The 19296-nt window shown below is 42.8% G+C and overlaps 3 protein-coding genes across 8 annotated transcripts in view; 2 read left to right on the top strand and 1 right to left on the bottom strand.

The window, feature by feature from the left end:
• Window positions 1-5240, top strand: part of trmt9b (tRNA methyltransferase 9B) — a 6574-nt gene extending 1334 nt beyond the window's left edge. Inside the window, exons 2-4 of one of the 2 annotated variants that reach the window (XM_031863806.1) lie at window positions 2233-2432; window positions 2537-2710; window positions 3142-5240. In XM_031863806.1, the coding sequence (XP_031719666.1) occupies window positions 2276-2432; window positions 2537-2710; window positions 3142-4094 (1284 nt within the window). In that variant the 5' untranslated portion in view covers window positions 2233-2275 and the 3' untranslated portion in view covers window positions 4095-5240. Of the gene's footprint in view, window positions 1-366; window positions 2433-2536; window positions 2711-3141 lie in introns of those variants that run through there. The other variant, XM_031863805.1, reaches the window with a different exon arrangement.
• On the bottom strand, window positions 4978-7757 carry hdac12 (histone deacetylase 12). Of its 4 annotated transcripts, none has more exons than XM_031863816.1 (7): window positions 7562-7757; window positions 7332-7475; window positions 6942-7101; window positions 6659-6855; window positions 6393-6543; window positions 6061-6177; window positions 4978-5976 (listed from the first exon to the last, which is right to left on the bottom strand). In XM_031863816.1, exons 1-7 carry the CDS (start codon window positions 7649-7651, stop codon window positions 5798-5800), a joined length of 1038 nt encoding a protein of 345 aa, XP_031719676.1. In that variant the 5' UTR covers window positions 7652-7757; the 3' UTR covers window positions 4978-5797. The 4 variants fall into 4 exon arrangements, with proteins under 4 accessions (XP_031719676.1, XP_031719674.1, XP_031719673.1 ...); XM_031863814.1 differs by having other exon boundaries at window positions 4978-5698; window positions 5834-5976; window positions 7332-7677; XM_031863813.1 differs by having other exon boundaries at window positions 7332-7677.
• A 2291-nt stretch (window positions 7758-10048) lies between these two features.
• The window catches only part of stard13b (StAR related lipid transfer domain containing 13b), a 72989-nt gene continuing 63741 nt past the window's right edge, over window positions 10049-19296 (top strand). The window contains exon 1 of one of the 2 annotated variants that reach the window (XM_031863778.1): window positions 10049-10152. The gene's annotated coding sequence lies outside the window, so the exon portion shown is untranslated. Of the gene's footprint in view, window positions 10153-18621; window positions 18680-19296 lie in introns of those variants that run through there. The other variant, XM_031863777.1, reaches the window with a different exon arrangement.

Raw genomic sequence — 19296 nt, 5'->3', positions numbered from 1 at the left:
GGGGGGGGGGGGGGGGGGGGGGGGGGGGACGCTGGCGATACTGAAGGCCAGGTTTACAACGTTACATAAGAAATGTTTTCCTTCCACTTGGCTGGGAGGATGCAGATGATGGTGGTCCAGAAATAGGTCTGAGTGGAGGAAAGGGGGATGCTGCACACACTGTATTTACCAACGGAGGCGTACGCAATCAAGCCTGGTAATGCACTGTGAGGGTACGGGTCTGGCTGTTTATAGAGAGAAATATTATTTTCATGTAGCACTGGCTGGCCTGTGTTACTTATATCCCGCCGTTAATGTTGCCATTTATATTACATTCAAGGACGTATATCAGTCTAATATCTTTTAAGAGAGGTGTGTGTGTGTGTGTGTGGGGGGGGGGGGGAGAGATGTCTAATAGCTTTCCTTCTGGATAACCTCATCAGCAAAGTGCACTGTGGCAGTACATGGTTCACTAGGTTGCATCTGTTTTAGATTTGATGTTGTGAATTTCTTAACAGGCAGACATGCTTAAAACAGAGGTAGATGTCGACTGGAAGGACATTCTACATTTCTAAATGTGCTGCTATCTAATAGAACGCTAAAAGCAGACTTTCACACTGTGGAGGAAGCTGGATGTGGATGGTAGATGAAGTGGATCGCAATTAAATATTTCAATATTTTCAGCGCTTATTGATTTTGCAACATACGGCGGCTGTATGATGGCAGTGATATACGACGCATACTGGTGTGGGTCGGCATCGACAACTTCCATCCATCACATGTGATTCAAAATGACAAATGATCTGTATATCACATAGAGCAGAACATCTCCAGCCTCAGAAAGCAGCAAATGCACCTGTGTTGTTTGTGCATTGATTTTGCACTGTGATTTAGTGATGATGTGTTGCTTAATAACAGTGTTTGTACCAATCAGATGTTGAATGTAGATGAAGACAAGAGGGCTTACTTCTCCTCTGGTCTTATTCAATTGTTAGAAAGACAACTTTTTTAGCTACTACCACATATAAAAGGCTATTGTCCTCATCAATTGCAGACTTAATGAACTTCTTCAGGAGCTAAGTTGTGGATATGCAGTCTACAAAAGATAAAGAAAGCAAGATATTTCTAGCAGCCCACATTTTGAAATGGTCAAATCACTGTGAGGTTTGACGAGTCACATGTCAATATGACCTATCTGAACCGACTAATGCCATGCTGCAAAGCATGTGATGAAGTTTTCGGCAAAAAGCTCTGAAAATTGTTTGTGTAAATGAGAAGCCTGCATGTTGAGATCTCTTTTTTCCTAAAACAACAATGTTATTCTTTAGATAATAACATCGGAAAAACTCTTTGTGCAATATTGCGCTTGAGGGAGCCGCATCAGCACTGCAGGAGCTGTGGGCTAATAAACTGAGAAGCCTGCAGTGGGAAATGTAAAAAACAGACATAATACAAACATTACAATTTCATGATCTCCAAATCACTCCTGAAATTCTGTGATGCATCTCTGAACGTTTAACAGTAAAATCCTCATTAACATGATTTTACAGTTTTTCAAACCATATTAACTGGCTTCTCTGCTTTTGGCTCGACTACATAATCTTTTCTCACAAATTATGAGAATTTTTTAAAAAACTGTGAATGAGACACACGAAGGAAGAATTTTGTATGAAATGAAAAAATATATATTTTTTATTTGACCAACAGTAATAACAGCTGTAACAGTTTAGTTGTATTCAGTTATGCAATGCTGTCAGATGATGGAAAATAATTTATGATTTATGAGTTGACCTTTTGTTTCTGCATTACGTCAATTTGACACGGCTGCTGTGGACATGGACCTGCTGATTGCTCTGTGAGACGGGGACTGCCGCCTCGCTGTTACCTTGTTAGTTCATTTATGATGCCCCCGCTCTGTTTCTTTCACAGTTGCAGACGATTGATGAGAGATTAAACACAACTTTGTGCTCATAGTGCTAAAGATCAGTCTGTCCTTCAGGTGGACTGCGGGCTGGATGTGCGAAGAGTGACCGATGATGACCGCAGCGCGTACTTAAAGTACAAAGCGGAGGGTTTAGTGTTGAATTACCGCCACTGCTCGTTTGAGTGTCTCTCTCCTGATTAAGGTTTCCTCTGTGCTGTTCTCTCCAGGGGGTCCACATTGCTATATTTTACTCTCCTATAGGAATAGAGTGAACGTTTGATGGATGATTGGTTTGGAGACGAGCAGTTAGATGTGTTTTGTCCCTGCAGGCATGATACTGTGAGGCCGCTGCATGAGGCAGCCTGGACGGGCATGATGGAGGAGGCTGCCAGTCAGCTCGAGAGGGACCATGTGCACAGTGTCTACGACAAGATTGCTCCATATTTCAACGACAGCCGCTATAAAGCCTGGCCGAAGGTCCGACAGTTCCTGCTGGACCTGCAGCCGGGGAGCATCGTGGCTGACATTGGTGGGTGTCCCCTCCAGCAGTGATGTAATCTTGGCCATCCCGCGAAACATTGTTTGTGCTTTATTTTTATGGAAACACAAAGTCATTTGTCGTGTCATTGGCAGGTTGTGGCAATGGCAAGTATCTCCACATCAACAAGGAGGTGTTCAAGCTGGGGTGTGATGTTTGTCACCCCTTGGTGGACTTTGCCTGGAGCCAAGGACACGAGGTCCAGATGTGCGACGGGCTGCATTTGCCTTACAGAGACGGCTGCTTCGACGCTGTGCTCTCCATTGCAGGTAATGGACAAACACACACACACACACACACACACACACACACACACAGTTGAAAGGAGGTTTTGATGTTGTTGATTCCTTCCATTCGGTAACGAATCGCTCCCTTCATATGCATGAGGTGACACTGCTGTAGCTGCCATTTGCCTCAAATTCAATGAACTCATAACAATGATAAACATCACTTTACCACAGGCTTCTGTTGCCTAGCCAACGGTGTGAGATAATTATTGTGTCGTTCAACAAAAGAGTGCAATTAGGAGCATAGACGTCAGCAGACGCCCACATTATTAATTTGTGTTGTGCCCCACGCACAGTGTGCATAATGTGTTTTGTTGACTGCAATGTGCTGAATGTGACTTCATAATGAATGAAATGCTGACTCATCATCCTACTTAATTCTGACAAATTAGTGCTTTTCCCATTTTTCACAGTCATCCATCATTTGTCCACCAAAGAACGTCGTATTCGAGCAATAAAGGAGATGGCTCGCACCCTGCGAGTGGGTGGACGCATCATGATCTACGTGTGGGCCATGGAGCAGAAACGTCGGAAGTTTGAGAAACAGGACATCTTCGTTCCCTGGAACCCCAACCCTCACTCGCCCTCCGATTTCACCAGGGAGCACGCCAAACCCAGAAGGAGGGCCACAGCTCAGAGTGTGAGGCAAGCCATAGACAACACTGACAAGCACAGGAAGGTTAGAAGCACATCCTCCGTGGCGGACGAGGAAGATCTGGCCAGCGCCACGCCCCAGCAGAGCACACAGAGACTGTGGTTCTTCTCCAGGTCCCTGGATTCTGTGTTTGACTTTGGAAGCCTAGCCATCTCCCGGTCGTCCTCCAGAGACCTGAGGGCTTTATCTTCACCCAGGGGAGAAAACGAGGGGAACAAGGCCAGCCGGTGCGGGAGAGGGCGAGGCCTCATCAAACAGGTCTCCAGCTTCTTTTACCCGTCGCCTGTGATCGGATCAGAGGAGGACGTCTTTGACTCCGTCACAGACCTGCACAAGGGACAAAATGATCCCGGAGGCAACAACAACAACAACGGCAAACAGAACCAGAGTGTCTCAGTATCTTTAGCCCGGGAGTGTGGCTCTCTGGCCCTGCCGGATCTGGTCCCTTTCCAGAAGGAGCACCTGAAGCAGTCTGGAGATGAAAGAGGAGGAGGGCTGCAGGGAAAAGAGCAGCAGGAAAGCACAAGGAGTCCTCAGGGGAGCGAGGGGCAGGTGGAGGGCTCCTGCCTGAGGTACTATCACGTCTTCAGGGAGGGAGAACTAGCAGAGCTGATAGAGAACCACGTCGAAGAGCTTCATGTCAAACACGCCTACTTTGATCACGCCAACTGGTGTGTGGTGGCAGAGAAGGTTCGGTTATGGAAAATATGATTTTAACTTGTTTGATTTTATTTTCTCGCATCAACTCTGCCTCAAGTTTTAGCACTCAATCACACGTTTGATGATTACGCCACTCTTGTGACTGAAAAGTGAATATACAGATGTAGCCGTTGTTGAAAGTACACTAAACTACTCCTTTGCTGCAATTCTCTACTTAACTTCAGTGTAACTTAATAGTTTCTGGTAGTACTAGAGCCAGCTGTGTGACAGACCTTTTCATATCTAGCATTAAATATCATTTTAGATGGTATCATGGTAATGGTTTTGCAGCAGCAGTAGAGGTAGGAGGTGTTCAACAATGGCCATCACTGTACACTATACCACATTTTTTTAAGTATTTATTCTATGTCGATACATGAAACCACATGTCCAGTGTGTGTTCCCTTTTAGTTTTAGGAATTAGTTTTAATTACCACAGCGAGCTCCAGTGCCGCTCATGATTTGAACTCTTTTAAAAGAGCATTTCTGCACGAGAGATTTTAAGAAAAGCACTGTTTCTCTCTTTGGACTTCTAATATTAGCCAAAGATGGAATTAGTGGGAACACAGTTCACTCTTCCACCTGCTCTTAAATGTTTTAATGCGTTTATTACAGTGTAAAATTCGTACTTAATTCATTGTTTTACATGTTCCTTGACTCTTGAATATGAGCTAAAGTGTCTGTTATGAACTGCTTGGTGGGACTCCTTAAGCTGCTCTTGTGTAATATCTCATAACACTATCATAAGAAGAGCTGCAGATTATCTTCCAAAGCATTTGTGCGTCTGCATTTTATTCTCCAAGCGTTTCTAAGAGCGTGCTGCCAGTGTGTGTGTGTGTGTGTGTGTGTGTGCTTGATGTTTGTAATAGTTGTATACAGTCTTGTGTTGAAGTAACAAATACACTGCCTCATATACTGTGAATAAACATTGCACTGTACCACAAATATGTCGCTGCTTGATGTCGGTGAATGACATAAAAACACGGTCAGATCTGAAACATATGTGCCAAGGACGGTGCATATCCTGATCAGTACAGTGTGCGTCGACCAGCTGTGTTTGTTCTGAAGTGACACTGGTACATTCATGTCTTATGTGACCTGATATAAATACTTTTGAGTTTTTTTTGGTTTTCCTTTAATAAATATTTTTGTTTATGAGTGGTGTTGTGCTGCATTTACTGTCATGAATGATACCTGTAATAACTTGGAGGATTCTCAATTTGTGTTTATTAGTGTAATAGTTACACAGATAGTTGCTACTATAGAAGTACTGATGCAGTATCTTGATGAGGTAAACGGCATGTTAAATCACTCTTCAGACAAAACATACCACACACTGTGATAGCCACTTGCGTGACCATTCCTAAATTAAAATATCCTGAGTAGAGCTCAGATACTCTGAGCAGACGGTAGAATCAGTGAGGAATGAATCGTGCTGCATGTACAGAATAGATATACAGTATATAAAACAAGTATTGATTCATATAATGTAGAATTACCAGGTTTTTTACTTCCGTTATATAAATATTGGCTCCTGAAGATCAAGTACCGGTTTGGCTCTGAGGCTCCTCTTGATTTAGGGCATAAAGGTTTCACATTCCACACTCCCTCCACACCTGAAATATGACGAGCATTAATGCAAAATCCACTCTTGTTCACTGAAACAGTTGACATGTTGTAGACTGTTAAAGTAAACACTGTTGTATGAAGAAGCCTCATCCAACATCTGGTTTTTTCCCCGTGTACCGTACCCGAGTTGCTGCTCTGTGAACGATGGAGTGTCTGACGGCCAGTTTGTCGATGTCTCTCGAGTATCCTCCTCCGATAACGGCAGCGAGAGGAACGCCTCTGCTCACCACGGTCTTCATCACGTACAGATCTCTCTGATACAGCCCTAGGAGATACGCACAGTCATTCAAAAAGAGTCTAGAAATGACTTGTAGGTGGAGACACTCGGGTGTCAAAGCTTATCGGTCACCTTGGTCGGTCAGACGGAGCCGCCCGAGTTCATCCTCCCCATGAGGGTCGACGCCTGCGTCGTACAGGACCAGGTCTGGACGGAAGGTCTCCAGCAGCCGGGGGAGGTGGGCCTCCACTGGAGGGAACATCAGACATGTAAGTAAGTTCATGGAAACACACTCTTCATTCAGCATTTCATTTAGCTTGTTCATTTTAAGCCTCTTTTTACAGCAGCCAAGAGAAAAAAGAAACACATGTCAACTTAGAACACAGTAACACTATCTGGATCTTAACTTTCAACACATATTATAATGAGGATTATTATTATTATTATGGCCTGTGTGAACTTGCCTGTGGAGAGGTACTCCTCGTCTCCCAGCCCATCCTCCACGCTGACATCTAGGTCACTCTGTTGTTTACGGAGGGGGAAGTTTTTCCCACAATGCACAGAAAATGTAAACACGCAGGGCTCCTCTTTAAAAATGAAAGCAGTGCCGTCGCCCTGTTGGATGCAAGAGATGAAAGGTTTACCGCTGGCGTAAAGCTGAGCTGCTCGTCGGAGCGATGAATGACATATTGGCAGGACATTGAAAGCAGCAGAGACACTTTAACGCTACCTGATGCACATCTAGATCCACAATCAGAACCTTCCTTTTGGGCGAGGAGCTGCCCATCAGGTATTTGGCTGCAACTGCCAAGTCATTGAGGAGACAAAACCCTGAACCGTAGCTTGGAAACGCATGATGGGTTCCTCCTGCTGTGCTGCAGGCCAGACCCCTCTGCAGAGCTACTTCAGCAGCTAGAACAGTCCCACCTGTCAACAGCAGAGAAGGTGACATGTGATGTGTGATCTTTCCGGGGCCATTCAGCTGCTAGACCGCCGAGAGGTGTTCTTCTCACCCGTTTCATATCGACAGCGTCTCACTATACCTTCACTCCAGGGGAAACCTGTCCTCCTCTGTTCTTGCTCATTTGTTTTCCCACTCATGAAGTTGTTGAGGTAGTCCTCAGTGTGCACACAGCTGAGTAAATCTTTCGAGGCAATTTCAGGGACCCACACCTACTGCGAAGAAGGCAATTGTCATCAGCGGGAAAATGTGAGAAAATAAGTGATGTCAATGGAAACAATGATTTTCACTCATCAATCCATTGGTATATTTTGTATTGCTATTAAAAAAAATGTACAAGCACCCAGGGTAACATCTTTAAATGTGTTAATCGATTGCATTTGGTGACATTTCAGCACTTAAATAATAATATTTAGAATGACGACATGAATGAGTCGCTCACCTGTTTCTCTGTAATGACTTGATCTTTGATTAAATGGTGCAGAACCCGGGGGAACTTGCCCATGGGGAACCTGTGGTTGGGTGGGAGGTCGCACACATACTTGCTGTGATGAACTATCGGAAGTCCGCTGGATTCATGTCCGACCTGCAAGGTGAGGAGTCCCACTGCAAGGTCAGTGTGAATGCAGGTCACTGCGTTGTTAGTGTACTCAATGAATATGAAGTTCTTACTGGTTCTGTGTGGAAACATCTGCACGCGGTCAAAGCCGCACCGACTTTTATGCGAGGTCTTCTAGAAAACATTCGTGTAATGCGGGTCATCGCTCCACTGAAAGACTGACTAGCACTCTGCAGGGAAACGTTAAATGTTCTGCAGTCAGATGTTATGAAACGGGACAGTAACCGTGCAGAAGGCGTCCTGTTTTGTCGGCGGATGTTTCACTGTGTGTGTCCTCTGTCCCGCCATCTGCTGGGGTGGAGTGAAAGCAACACGGAGACGTGTGTGTGGGGGTTACACGGTGGATCATCACCATCTAACGATGCGGAGGGAATACTGCAGATGTACAACATGATGGTGAGAAGTGAAAGTGAAGAATCAGTCAGACTCAGATATTTCACGCTTTCATCTGTCTAGGAATGCAAGGCAACTTTATTTCACACATCAGGGCAATTTAATGTGGTGTACAGGGTAATAAAATACAACTAAAGTAAGTGTAACAGTACAGGTAAGTGACTCATTAAAGTATAGTAGTATTGTTTGAATCAAGTAAAAATCCAATAGATTTAAAAAAACAAACACAGCACACTCCCACATTAATATTACAGGCTATTTTAAAATGCTAAGAGGATACTTTTTAAAATCATTGCTGGGTAGTTGGCAATGTAAAGTAGATGTGTTTTTAGCTTTGACTTTAAAGTGGTCAGAGTTGGTTCCTGCTTGTTAGTCCTATGTCCTAAGAGTTCTAGGGGGTTCATATGGCGCAAGCATATCAGAGATGTATTGTTGGGCCCTGAGCCACAGACGGATTTGTAGACAAGCAGCAAGATTGTGAATGCAGGAATGCATCACATTTCTCCTTCTTCTTATACTATATTAAGTGAGGCACTTCAGATTCTTACTAAAATTGAATTGAATTTTTGAGTTCGTTTGTGACAGTGTGTGATCCTATAAAGTCAATTATCACCAACAGACTCAATAAAATAAAATAAAAAGGACATATGATTCTTTTTCTCACACAAACAACATTTTTCTTCATTTTCTTCATCCCTGAGTGTGCAAAGTATCACCTAAACTCAGTGGCGGCTGGCCAATGGAGGGCAATGGGGCCTGGCCCCACCATGAGCCACACAACAAAAACAAAAAAAATTATAATAATAATAAATTATACAAATTGTCAATATTTGTGTTTTTGAACTGTGGAATGTACCCAGTAATATGTGTAAAATGTGATATCTGCGCAAAATATATGCTTTTCCTGCTCGTGCTCTCCGCCTGTGTGCTCGTCTGCTCGTGCTCTCCGCCTGTGTGCTCGTCTGCTCGTGCTCTCCGCCTGTGTGCTCGACACGTCTCAGAACGCGCAGCTAGGGGGGCCAAATCGTTTTTGCCCAAAAGAAGCGGGTCTATGAAGCGGTTTAGCCAATTGCTGATTAAAGATATAAATGAGTGACATACAATTTAGCCAATCTGCGCCCTCAAATTGTAGAGACTGAGGAGGTAAGGAAACATGAGAACACCAGGACACACATGGAGAACTCTGTCAAGCTACATATTAGACAAAGTGAACATCTTTTCTTCTACATAGCTGTCCTCAGTCTCATCTGCTTAACTTGGTGATGGAGGCATCAACATGTAATTGAGATGGTAAATTAACAGTGAAAACTCATCATAGCTTAATTTAACATCAGTATTCATAAATACACTTCATGTTTACTTCTCCTGATCTTTACCTCCTATAACAAGGTCCATAGGGGCATCTCAATAAATAAACATGTTATATTATATTATATTATATAAGTGTTATTTACTGTTTTTTTTCGTGTTAGAATAAATGTTAAATATTTAACTGCAAAGTAGTAATGCGTGTTTGATACTTTAATTTTTTTGCATTAAATCATACTGGGATGTTTGCTGAAATTGATAGGATGGCCCTACCTAGAACATTTTCCACCAGCCGCCACTGCCTAAACTTGAGATCGGGGTAAAGGCTCAGCACTAGAACTGCATCACAAAATGTAAATCTCAATTTGAATTGAATAATCTGTTTTTATTCACAACCCACCAAGGCATTTAGCCTTACATTCATCTGTCTTTTCTGTTCTAATTATTCCTTATTGGAACAAATGAGACGGTGAGGTTTGAATATCCAGAACATAAAATCTGTGGACAATTTGACTGGATCTCGTTCTGTCCTATCTGATGACATTGTTCTGCATGTATACTTATTTCTTTCCGAGAGCAAAGTCAGGGTGAGTGGAAAGGCGATGAATTTATGATTTTCATTCTCCTTCTGATACACCAAATGATCAAAGCTATTTTTACTTTAAGCTCTTTTAGCGTATTTACATAAAGCTATGAGAGTATTGTTTTCTCTGCATTCATCAGATTTCCTCCGCGTTGTTTGTCAGTATACCCTCACCATCTGTATCCCCTCCTCCTCTGCAGCCTTCATCTCCCCTCCTGTCAAGCCAGAGCGAGGTGGTTCATCACAGTTGTCGAGGATCATTTATGGTGTCACACTGAAATCATGTCACACTCATAGCCTTCACCGTCTCCACTCTCTCGTCGTGGTCCAGTTTCAAGTGACAGTGGACTCTGCCCAAGGGTAAGTGATGTGATGCAAGTAATTACAAGTTCACAAAATTGTCAACATTTGCATTTTGGTGCTTTTTATGGTTGAAAGATGTATGTTTTTTTAGCTATAAAATGCCATAGTTTACTTATCACTGTAATGAGCTGGGATTAGCTACTTTTGGGGCTGGTTTTGCCTCTCGCATCTGTCACTGTTTTACATTGCTCGCAGGCAGCTCAAGGCACTGTCTGGCGTACTTTCGGCTGCGTGTGTGTGTGTGTGTGTGTCTGTATAAAGAGTCTGGTGAATGGGGATTAGTGCACCCCCACTGGGTAGGGCTAGTGTGCTCACGGGCAGATGACAATCTGCCAGATAAGAAAAAGAGATGAGAGCGTTGGCCCCAGGTGCACAGGAGAGATCTCATAATGGAGAGAGGAGATTAGAGAGCTGAAATCGATTACCGACTTCAGCTTTCTGAAAGAGCATTTCAAATAGGGAGAGAGGAAGGAAGGGACTCTCTTTCTCCATGAAAGACTCCAGTATATCCTGGCAGAAACATTGTTTGCTTCCTGCAGTAGATAAAGGTTATATTCATTTATTAACATATTGATTTCTCTAATATTTCATCTTATCTTTTTAAAGGCCCACACCACTGGTTTTGCATGTTTTAGCTTCACCTTTACTTTACATCACTGGTAATCGGTTTGCAAGCCATGCTTCTGTTTTTCTAAAAATGTAGCAGAATTTTAAAATGTTTGATTTGTACTATTCATCTCAGTGAACATCAAGTCTGCATTTATGTTTGTTACAATTTTTTAAATTCTTGTTTGCCAATCCAATCGTTTCGGTCGATGGCATCCTCACATGCTTCTTTTGCACGACTAACAGTCTGAAAGCACATATACTCAATTTGTTATCATGAAGGACTAAGAAAACCAGTAAATTATCCACACTTGATTAATCAATTTTTTTTCAAAATAGCTGCTGATTCGATTTCTGTTGATTGACTAATAGATTATATGTTTCAGCCCTATTGCAGAGCCTTCTAATCAGTCTACATGTAAACTGTAACTGTAATGCAGACTGTGATCGATGGCCCGAATCAAGCAAGTTTCAAGAATATGCTAATAGATTGTCATACCATTCAGAAACCAATGAAAACCAATGGATGCCCGAAACCACAGTAACGGTACATCCAAAAACCTAAAACTGGAAAGGATGTATTTGAAAATGGTCAACAAAATGTATTTGAAGTAAGAGTTAAAAGCTGCAAACACCCTGGCGTGCTTCTTTAATATTTAGCACCTGCAAACATGCTGGCGTGCTTCTTTAATATTTAGCACCTGCAAACATGCTGGCGTGCTTCTTTAATATTTAGCACCAGTGAAAGAGAAATCACAGCTGACAGTCAGCTGTGAGTGAGCAGCAGTCTGCTTCAGAGCAGCTGCTTTCAACGCCTTACAGTTCCTAGCAAAGATAAAGAAGAGGCTGACAACTGCTCAGCTTTGATCACATTTTCTCTTCTCTCATCGGGCAAAATAAGAGCATGCCGACTTAAAACAAGTTTTTCCAAATCTCAGCATTGTGTTGTCATAAATTACAGTCAGATTGTCTCAGGTGTTTCCCTGCTTTGAAGGTAGAGTTAAAGTTTATTCAACCAAAAAAGCCAGATGTTGGACTTGGCTTAAAGAACGTGTTGGACACATATTGTAGGCCTTTAGTTTACACAAGCATGGGATCGATGACTTGCTGCACGCAATGCGGTTTAACCGAAAGGATAACCCCGTCATCTCTGAATAGCCCTGTCATCTTGGCATGTATCTTCACGTTCCTGGAAGCAAACATGTTTGCTGTCCGACCCCAGTGGGGGCAGTATAGGCGGTGTGATGCGTGCATCAGACACTGGATTCAAACATACCTGTCAATTACACAACAGCACAAATCACAACGCCGGGGCCCGCAAAACCCCCCGGTCCTCACCCTCCGCCTCACAACGCAGAGGGGAAGGAATTCGCTGGTTGATTGCGAGTGCTGGCAGAGCGTGCTGCAGCAGGCGAGGACTGGGCTTGTTGTTGGAGGGAATTCATTTGTAGCTTCTCTCTGGGTGCTACGGTGACGGCCTGCTGCCTCGTCCCTCCGAGGCAATCCCCCCCAAAAAGGCTGAGCTGATTCACCACTCATCATCCCCGGCCTCCTATAATCACATACGTGCTATGAAATCATTGTGCAGTCGTATAATTCACCCTCGATGTTTACATCCGTCCTCGTTCTCACTGGATCTGACAAATTCTCCAGCACCACTCATTGTTTGGGAATGTCCTGTCCTCACAGCTGTTCTCTAAGTTTTGCCATGTTGTCGTGTGGCTGTTGCGCGGTGAGCAGTGGGTGCTGCTGCTCGCATGTGTTGTCAAAAAGCAGTAACGTGTGAGCCAATGAAATATCAAGAGTTCATGATTAGGAGCGAGGCCAAGAAATATGCACATACCCCAATATTTGCCAAGCCCCAAAGCGTTTTTTACATAAGGCAAAAATATATTTGTTGCAAGTTCATCCATTGGGTTTTTGTTAAGTTCTGAATGGGAACATTGCTCTTGGTGTTTCTTTCTGGTTTGATCGTCTGAGGTCATAAAGTTTAGTGTTTAATCAGATTTTTAACTTATCAAAAAATTCCGGCACACTACTGGGAGACAAAGCTGAACAATTGGACAACCTAAGAAAGAAAGAAAGGTAAAAAAACAGCATTTATAAAAATAATAGCTCTCATGGTGTTATAGAAGCAGTTGGGATTCTAATTAATGATGAGATGTGTGATTTCAAGTCCATGCTGGTGGGAACACTAATTAGATGATGGTACCACAGTCCACCATTTTACATGAAACACTCCTAAATACAGATGGAAATATGAACTTTGGGGATTTTGGAATACTTTCATGGAAACTGGTTGAATTTGATATCAGATTCAACATGAATACGAGGTGACTTTAGTCTCTTAGTATTCATCTGGGACCCAAATTAGACTTTTCCCCAGGAAGGTTTTTACACTTTACGCTTATCGTAATCTTGCACATCAAAATGCTATAAGACAAAAAACGTCATCATCCTTAGCTTCATTGTGGATGTCGTCTCCTGCTGAGTGAAAACATACATTTCTCATTTGATATGATTTTCTTCTTCGTAACTATCCAATTTGTTCCCATTTGCATGTTGCTGATATTTTGAGTTAGCTTGCTCTGTTCTGAAAAACATGAAGGAAATGTCTTGATTCTTAATTACTTTGATTATATTTACAGTCAAATTATGATTATCACCTCCGTGAACACCGCCGTAGTTCTACATTTGCTCATTGGTATTTATGTAAAAAAGATTTAAATTTACACCTCAACGACCTCTAACACAATCTGAATAGTGGGAACATAAAAGCCGTTATCTTAGTACCCACAACAACTCCGTGATGATCTGATCAGCTCTTGGGATAGAGACAAAGTGAGAATGCAGAGAGCAGTGATCATGCAGAACATCTGCCCCGTGGTCTGTGGTATGCTTGGAATGCAGAGATATTGAGTCAGACTGTGGCATTGCTGGAATGTTCTCTAATGATGTCTACATCTTGTTTTATACCCATCTTTTTTCCACAGTTGAGTGGTTCATGTTACATAAGAGTGCTGCAAGCAACGGCAGGAAAAAAAGCCCACTGAGATAGATGTGCATGCTTTTACACGTATACTATCCTTCGATAGAAATGAATGTTATCCGTGTTGCGGGCGCAGATGAAATGTGATGATGTTCCATACTGTATAGATGCAGCTTAACCCTGTCACTGTTTGCTGCCTTGACAGACTCACTCTTGTTCTGTGCAGCTGTAACATGTTGCGTTGCTGGCAGGCAAACCCGCGACCATACACAGCCGCATGTTTCAGCAACACAGCTGGCTCCATTCTCTTCCCCTCGCTTTAATCTCCCTGTGCCATGTGAAGACCACAGGCCATTCAAAACGTCTGCCCCGTCTTGACAGCCGTGGTGATAGCGCTGATAAGGGGAAGAGGGAGAGAAGAGACAGCAAGTGAAATGACAGCGCAGAAGGTGTTTCTCCTCGTACACTGCAAAACATTCTCACGAGCCGTGAACCGTTCAATGATCGGATGAATAGTTACGTAATATAAATCTCCATTACTTTAGTCAGATGTGTAACAGGTTTATTTTGCCATTAACTGTTTTATTTTTATTTTGGTAGTTAAACAATTGCTCCAAAAGTTAATATTGCATTTTCATGATGGCGTGTGTTCAAATATGAAAATGAATGTCTAAAATTGTTGCACCAGAGGCAGAATCATCCTAACTTTTATTCCGACATGTGGCTCAAACTCCAAAAAATGTTTCTACATTTCCCATAATGCACATTGACGGCGTCTTTTTGTTAGACCATCATGTCTCTGAAACTATCTCAAACTGATGTTTTCACTGCAGGTTCTAATAAGGTAGTAATATAAACTCTCTAAAGTAAATATTACTGAAGCATACTGTCTTCAACAGATCCATAATAAACGTAACAGTTAGGTTAGAGAGTAAAACATAAACCTTTCAAACGTCCACGCACGCTACAAATGATAATTGTGAGAAGTTCATATTTACTAAAAGCTAACTGTAGTTGATTTGAGGCACTGAGATGTTTTGATGAATCATTTTTACAGTGTATCAGATGGCTGTGTGTACTCGGGGCTGAAATATCTTGCACAAGCTTGAGTCAGGATGTCATACTGTCATATTTTATAAAGTCTAAAATGCAAACGGACCAGAATAATTCCAGAATAGAAACAAATGTGTTTTTTCCCACAGATTCAAATGTCATAATAAAAAGTGTATATGTCTAGTCTAGCTTGAGATTGATTATTCTTTGAAAACGTATTTTGTACCCTCAGGTTGTTGCAATTCTTTAGTGAATAGTTCATGAACTCTGTCAACTTCAATCTGTTACACTCTTCCAGCTGAAGTGAGCGGTGAACAGAGCGGCAAATTATCATTCTTATCACTCTCTAAATCAGCCAAAGACAAACAGTAATATTCTCTCACACTCGCATTTGCTTCTTTCTGGAGGGGTTGGCACTGAGCGTCTCCGCCTGCTGAGGATCTGCGTCCGGGCCTTGGTATGCCTGCCATCTCTGGCACTTTGCTTTGGCAGCTTGTCCACAACCCCCCTCCTGTCTTTAGATAGTTGTCACAGTATAGTAATCTGCAGCAGGAGCCCTTGTCTTGCTTTTATGTGGGTCAGCACAGCTGAGCTGCTGTTGGAAAAAGTTACATTTAGGAGATGAACATTTTCACTCAACCTCTGGAACGAAGAAAACAGAAGCTCAAATGGGCACACGGGCCCCAGCATGTCACAGTGAGGACTTTTTAGGATAATGAGATTTAGATGTAAATATACTTTTGTATTTGAGTCATGTCAAGTCAAATTTATTCATAAAGCCCAATATCAAGATTCACAAATCTGCTTCAAAGACCATTATAATCCATACAACATCCGTCACCCTCTTCCTTAGACCTGCAATTCATATCAGGGACATTTAACTTTGTCCAAAACTTTGATTTATGACTGAATACCTGAAAAACACATTACATTCCTATCAACCTCAGCTGCACTTTGAGAGTACAGTCTTCACTCTGTAAGATGGTGAACATCGTATACCTGCTAATCACCAGCATGTTAGATGTTGTCATTGTGAGCATGTTAGCATGCTAATGTTAGTATTTAGCCAAAGTCCAGATTTACAGTGTCACTAGCATGGCCATAGACTCTTAGTCTTAATAGCTATATTACCCAAAACAGCAAATTCTTTTTTTATATAAAAGTGAGATTGTGAAACTGGTCTAAGACTTTTGACATAACACAAGCGTAAAGAAGAGTCATGGTGGAGACAGTTGAACACACTTGACTGAAGCGACAGAGCTTGGTGTTTGGCCGGTGTAAAGTGACTAAATCTACAAAGGCCTTGTTCTCTTTTATTCCCTCCCTCCTGCTCCAGGTGCTGATTCTGCCCTCCATCCCCGGTGGAAGTAAAGTCAGTGTTTTTCTTGCAGTGACACAAACAAGGCTGTTTTTATTTCCACTAGAGGCGTGGGCAGAGAGGGGTCTCCTAGGTTAGCGTGAGAACATCCAGCCGTGTTTGAGCCGAACTGTTCTCACTCCCACTGGCCTTGGACTGTTCACTTGCACAGCTCAGAGAGACCAGGCAGAGAAAAGGCTCATTAAGTGCAGCCTGTTGTTCAAGTTGGTGTTTCTCAAATGTTTTTTTTACTGTAAGAGCCGACACAGGGGACACACACATTTTCTCTCTGTTCCTGTGTTCCCTTTCTGTCTCTCTCCTGCTCCTTGTCTCTCGTCCACATGCGCCTGCATACTAGTGTTACCTCTCTCAGACAGAGTCAACAAGACCAGAGCACATTTTCTGCGAATTGCGCCAAATTCATGTTGTGCACACATTAATGTGACTGTACACAGCCTAGGCAAAATTATTTTCGGATGTCTTTTAGTGTTAACTGTGTTTTAGGAATTGAATAAACAGATTACTAAGGAGTTTGGTTTTCAGGGACGATTCTTCTATATGATTAGTCGGCATGTGGGCTAAACCTCCCGCTTGCCTCCTGCAACCTTTCCATGCAACCTTTCAGACAATAGGGGGAATGTAAACACAGATATCCAACAAGGACATCAGGAATGTCACTCGCTCTGAACAAAAGATCAGGAAACAAACAAAGGTTTGCACACATACCTTATCTCACCGGTCAAACAGTGGATTTATTGCTGCTGCATGGCTGCTATGTCGAGTATGGCTCCGTGAGTGATCCCAAATACGCCACAGGATATTTCTACCTTTTGTCTTTTATGACTTCTATCTGAAATTTAGTTGGAAAACTACTGTTTTCTGCATCTTGTTAATATATAAGTACAGAAGTCAGTACAGTCTGAAGGAAGACAAGGCCTTGTTGATGGGTAAAGTGAGTAGATGTTTTCAGAAATCAAGGCAGATGCTAAAGATGACTTGTAAAAGACATCAAAAAAAGGGGGGGGGGAACAAGAAGAAGCTTTGAAGCATTGCCGAGAGAGAATTACAGCCCCGGGCAGATTGCAAAGTATTTTATGAATGAGAGAAGTTAGTCAGCGCTCATTTTCTCCCCACTGGCCAGAGGTCAAACTGAGGCCAAGTGATGATCTGTGGCCGTGGCTTCACCACCTCTCTCCCGGTGAGGGGACTGAAGGGAAAAGTGAAGAAACAAATTAATGAATGAAGCCCCCCCCATGCTCAAAAGTCAAGGACTTACAGAATGTGAACCCAGAAATTATTTTTTCAGCATTTCAGTCCTATCAGAGAGCCCAGGGGCTGCATAAACAACTAGTCCTCAGCCAATGAACACGCAAATGCTCAGACCTGCCCCTCTACTCTCTGTGCTCATCTCTCACTTTCACTCACTTTCACCCACACATCCCTGTGTGTGGTATACTTGGCTCTTCACTACATGCATTTCTAACTCTAAATCACAAGAGCTCCGTTGTTTACTGAGGAATGCCTTGGTTCACGTTTGCAGGTTCATTTATCATTCATCAGGCAAATGGGAATCGCTCACAGCTTCTGTTCGACTGATTGTGAATGACAAGCAGAACACGAAGTAGAACGTATGTAAATATTACAGGATTATCAAATCCAGGATTTTTGAGAAGGAAAATGTTTAACTTCAGTGTTTTCGATTATTTGGATATTCCCTGATTGTTCAAGATTTAATTTGGACACTAACAGAATGTGTATGAACTATCAACAGGGAGTGCTTTTCCCCAGCATACCATTAAGCATTCTGTCAGTGCATGATTTTAATGAGACGCCGCAAATTGGCTTGCTCCTTAGTGGCAGATTTTCTATATATAGTGTTGCACACAAACTTGAGGAAACATGCTTTTGGTTTCACTTCAGCATCAAATCCTCTTGTGGCATTATCACCTTAATCGTGTAATTGTGTAATGTTCCCCAGTAAATCATGGTGCTTCGCAGCTTTCTCCTTTGACTTGAAGGCATTCCTCAGCCCGCTGTTTTGAAGCGATAGTTCAGGGCTGCAGAGCATCTTGCTCCTGCAGAGCTCGGCCCGGTGAAGTCAGCCATTCCTCACAGCCTGTTTGTGAGGGCTGGAAACCTATAGTTCACCTTGTTACAGTGCCAACCACTGCTGCTCCCTCCAACGCCGCCACCCCCCCCCCACCCCCTGTCTCCTTTCTCCTCCTCTTTCCATCTCCCAACGCGTACACATACTCCCTGCTCGTACGCATATTCTGAATGGTTTAGTCACTGCTAGCCCCCCAGGGGAAAACACAAGAGGAGGGGGTGGTGGTTGTGATGACAGGCTTGCCAGTTAGAAGAATAGGCCTATGGGGACATAAGTGTGGCTCTGCGAGGGGGCAGTCCAACCCGCTCTGCTGTAACAGGAGCGAGCTTCACTGCCACTGTTGTTTTTTTTAGCCATATGCTCTTGGTGACACTGTTTGGGCAACACAGACAACTTTTTTTCCACCCCGCAGGTGAGTCTTTTGTTTTCTGTTTACCTGTGAATCTGACTGGCATGTGCTTATGATGGAGAAACAAATTAAAACTCTCAATTCCTCTCTTTGCTAATCCTCCTACGCTGAGTTGAGAAAGTTCTGCTATAGATTGTTTGTGCGTGAGAGGACTTGTTCGGGACGTTTCTGTTGAAAATGATCCTAGATGATTTTTTTTTTCACTCTCCTAACTAATTTGTGGTTTTGGCTTGCAAGTCAACACTCCCAGTTCATTTTCAGTCTGTGACTTCTTCCCTCCATTTGAATCTGCTCTGCATTCATTTGAGAATAATGAGACCCTCTTTGCATAGTGCTTTTTTAAAAGAGGGGTTTCTTGGAAGGAACCCTAATCTCTTGTACGCTCTCGTTCACACTCACCATGAAGGCACAGCTTTTACAGGAGGCACTATACGCCATTTCATTTACTTATTATTTATGCTGTATTCATACTGTATGTATTTCATTCAGTCAGATATATAAAACATATCTTCAGAGTCAGATTTTGTCCTTGTCCGAGGTTGTTTTATCTGCTTGTGTCCTAAAAGCAAAAGAGTGTGTGTGTGTGTGTGTGTGTGTGTGTGTGTGTGTGTGTGTGTGTG

Source organism: Anarrhichthys ocellatus, unplaced genomic scaffold (assembly GCF_004355925.1).
Source record: "Anarrhichthys ocellatus isolate YVR2014 unplaced genomic scaffold, GSC_Weel_1.0 scaffold29, whole genome shotgun sequence".
Lineage (NCBI taxonomy): Eukaryota > Metazoa > Chordata > Actinopteri > Perciformes > Anarhichadidae > Anarrhichthys > Anarrhichthys ocellatus.
Note: the sequence above shows the minus strand (reverse complement) of the source record. Positions and strands in the feature narration are given on the sequence as shown.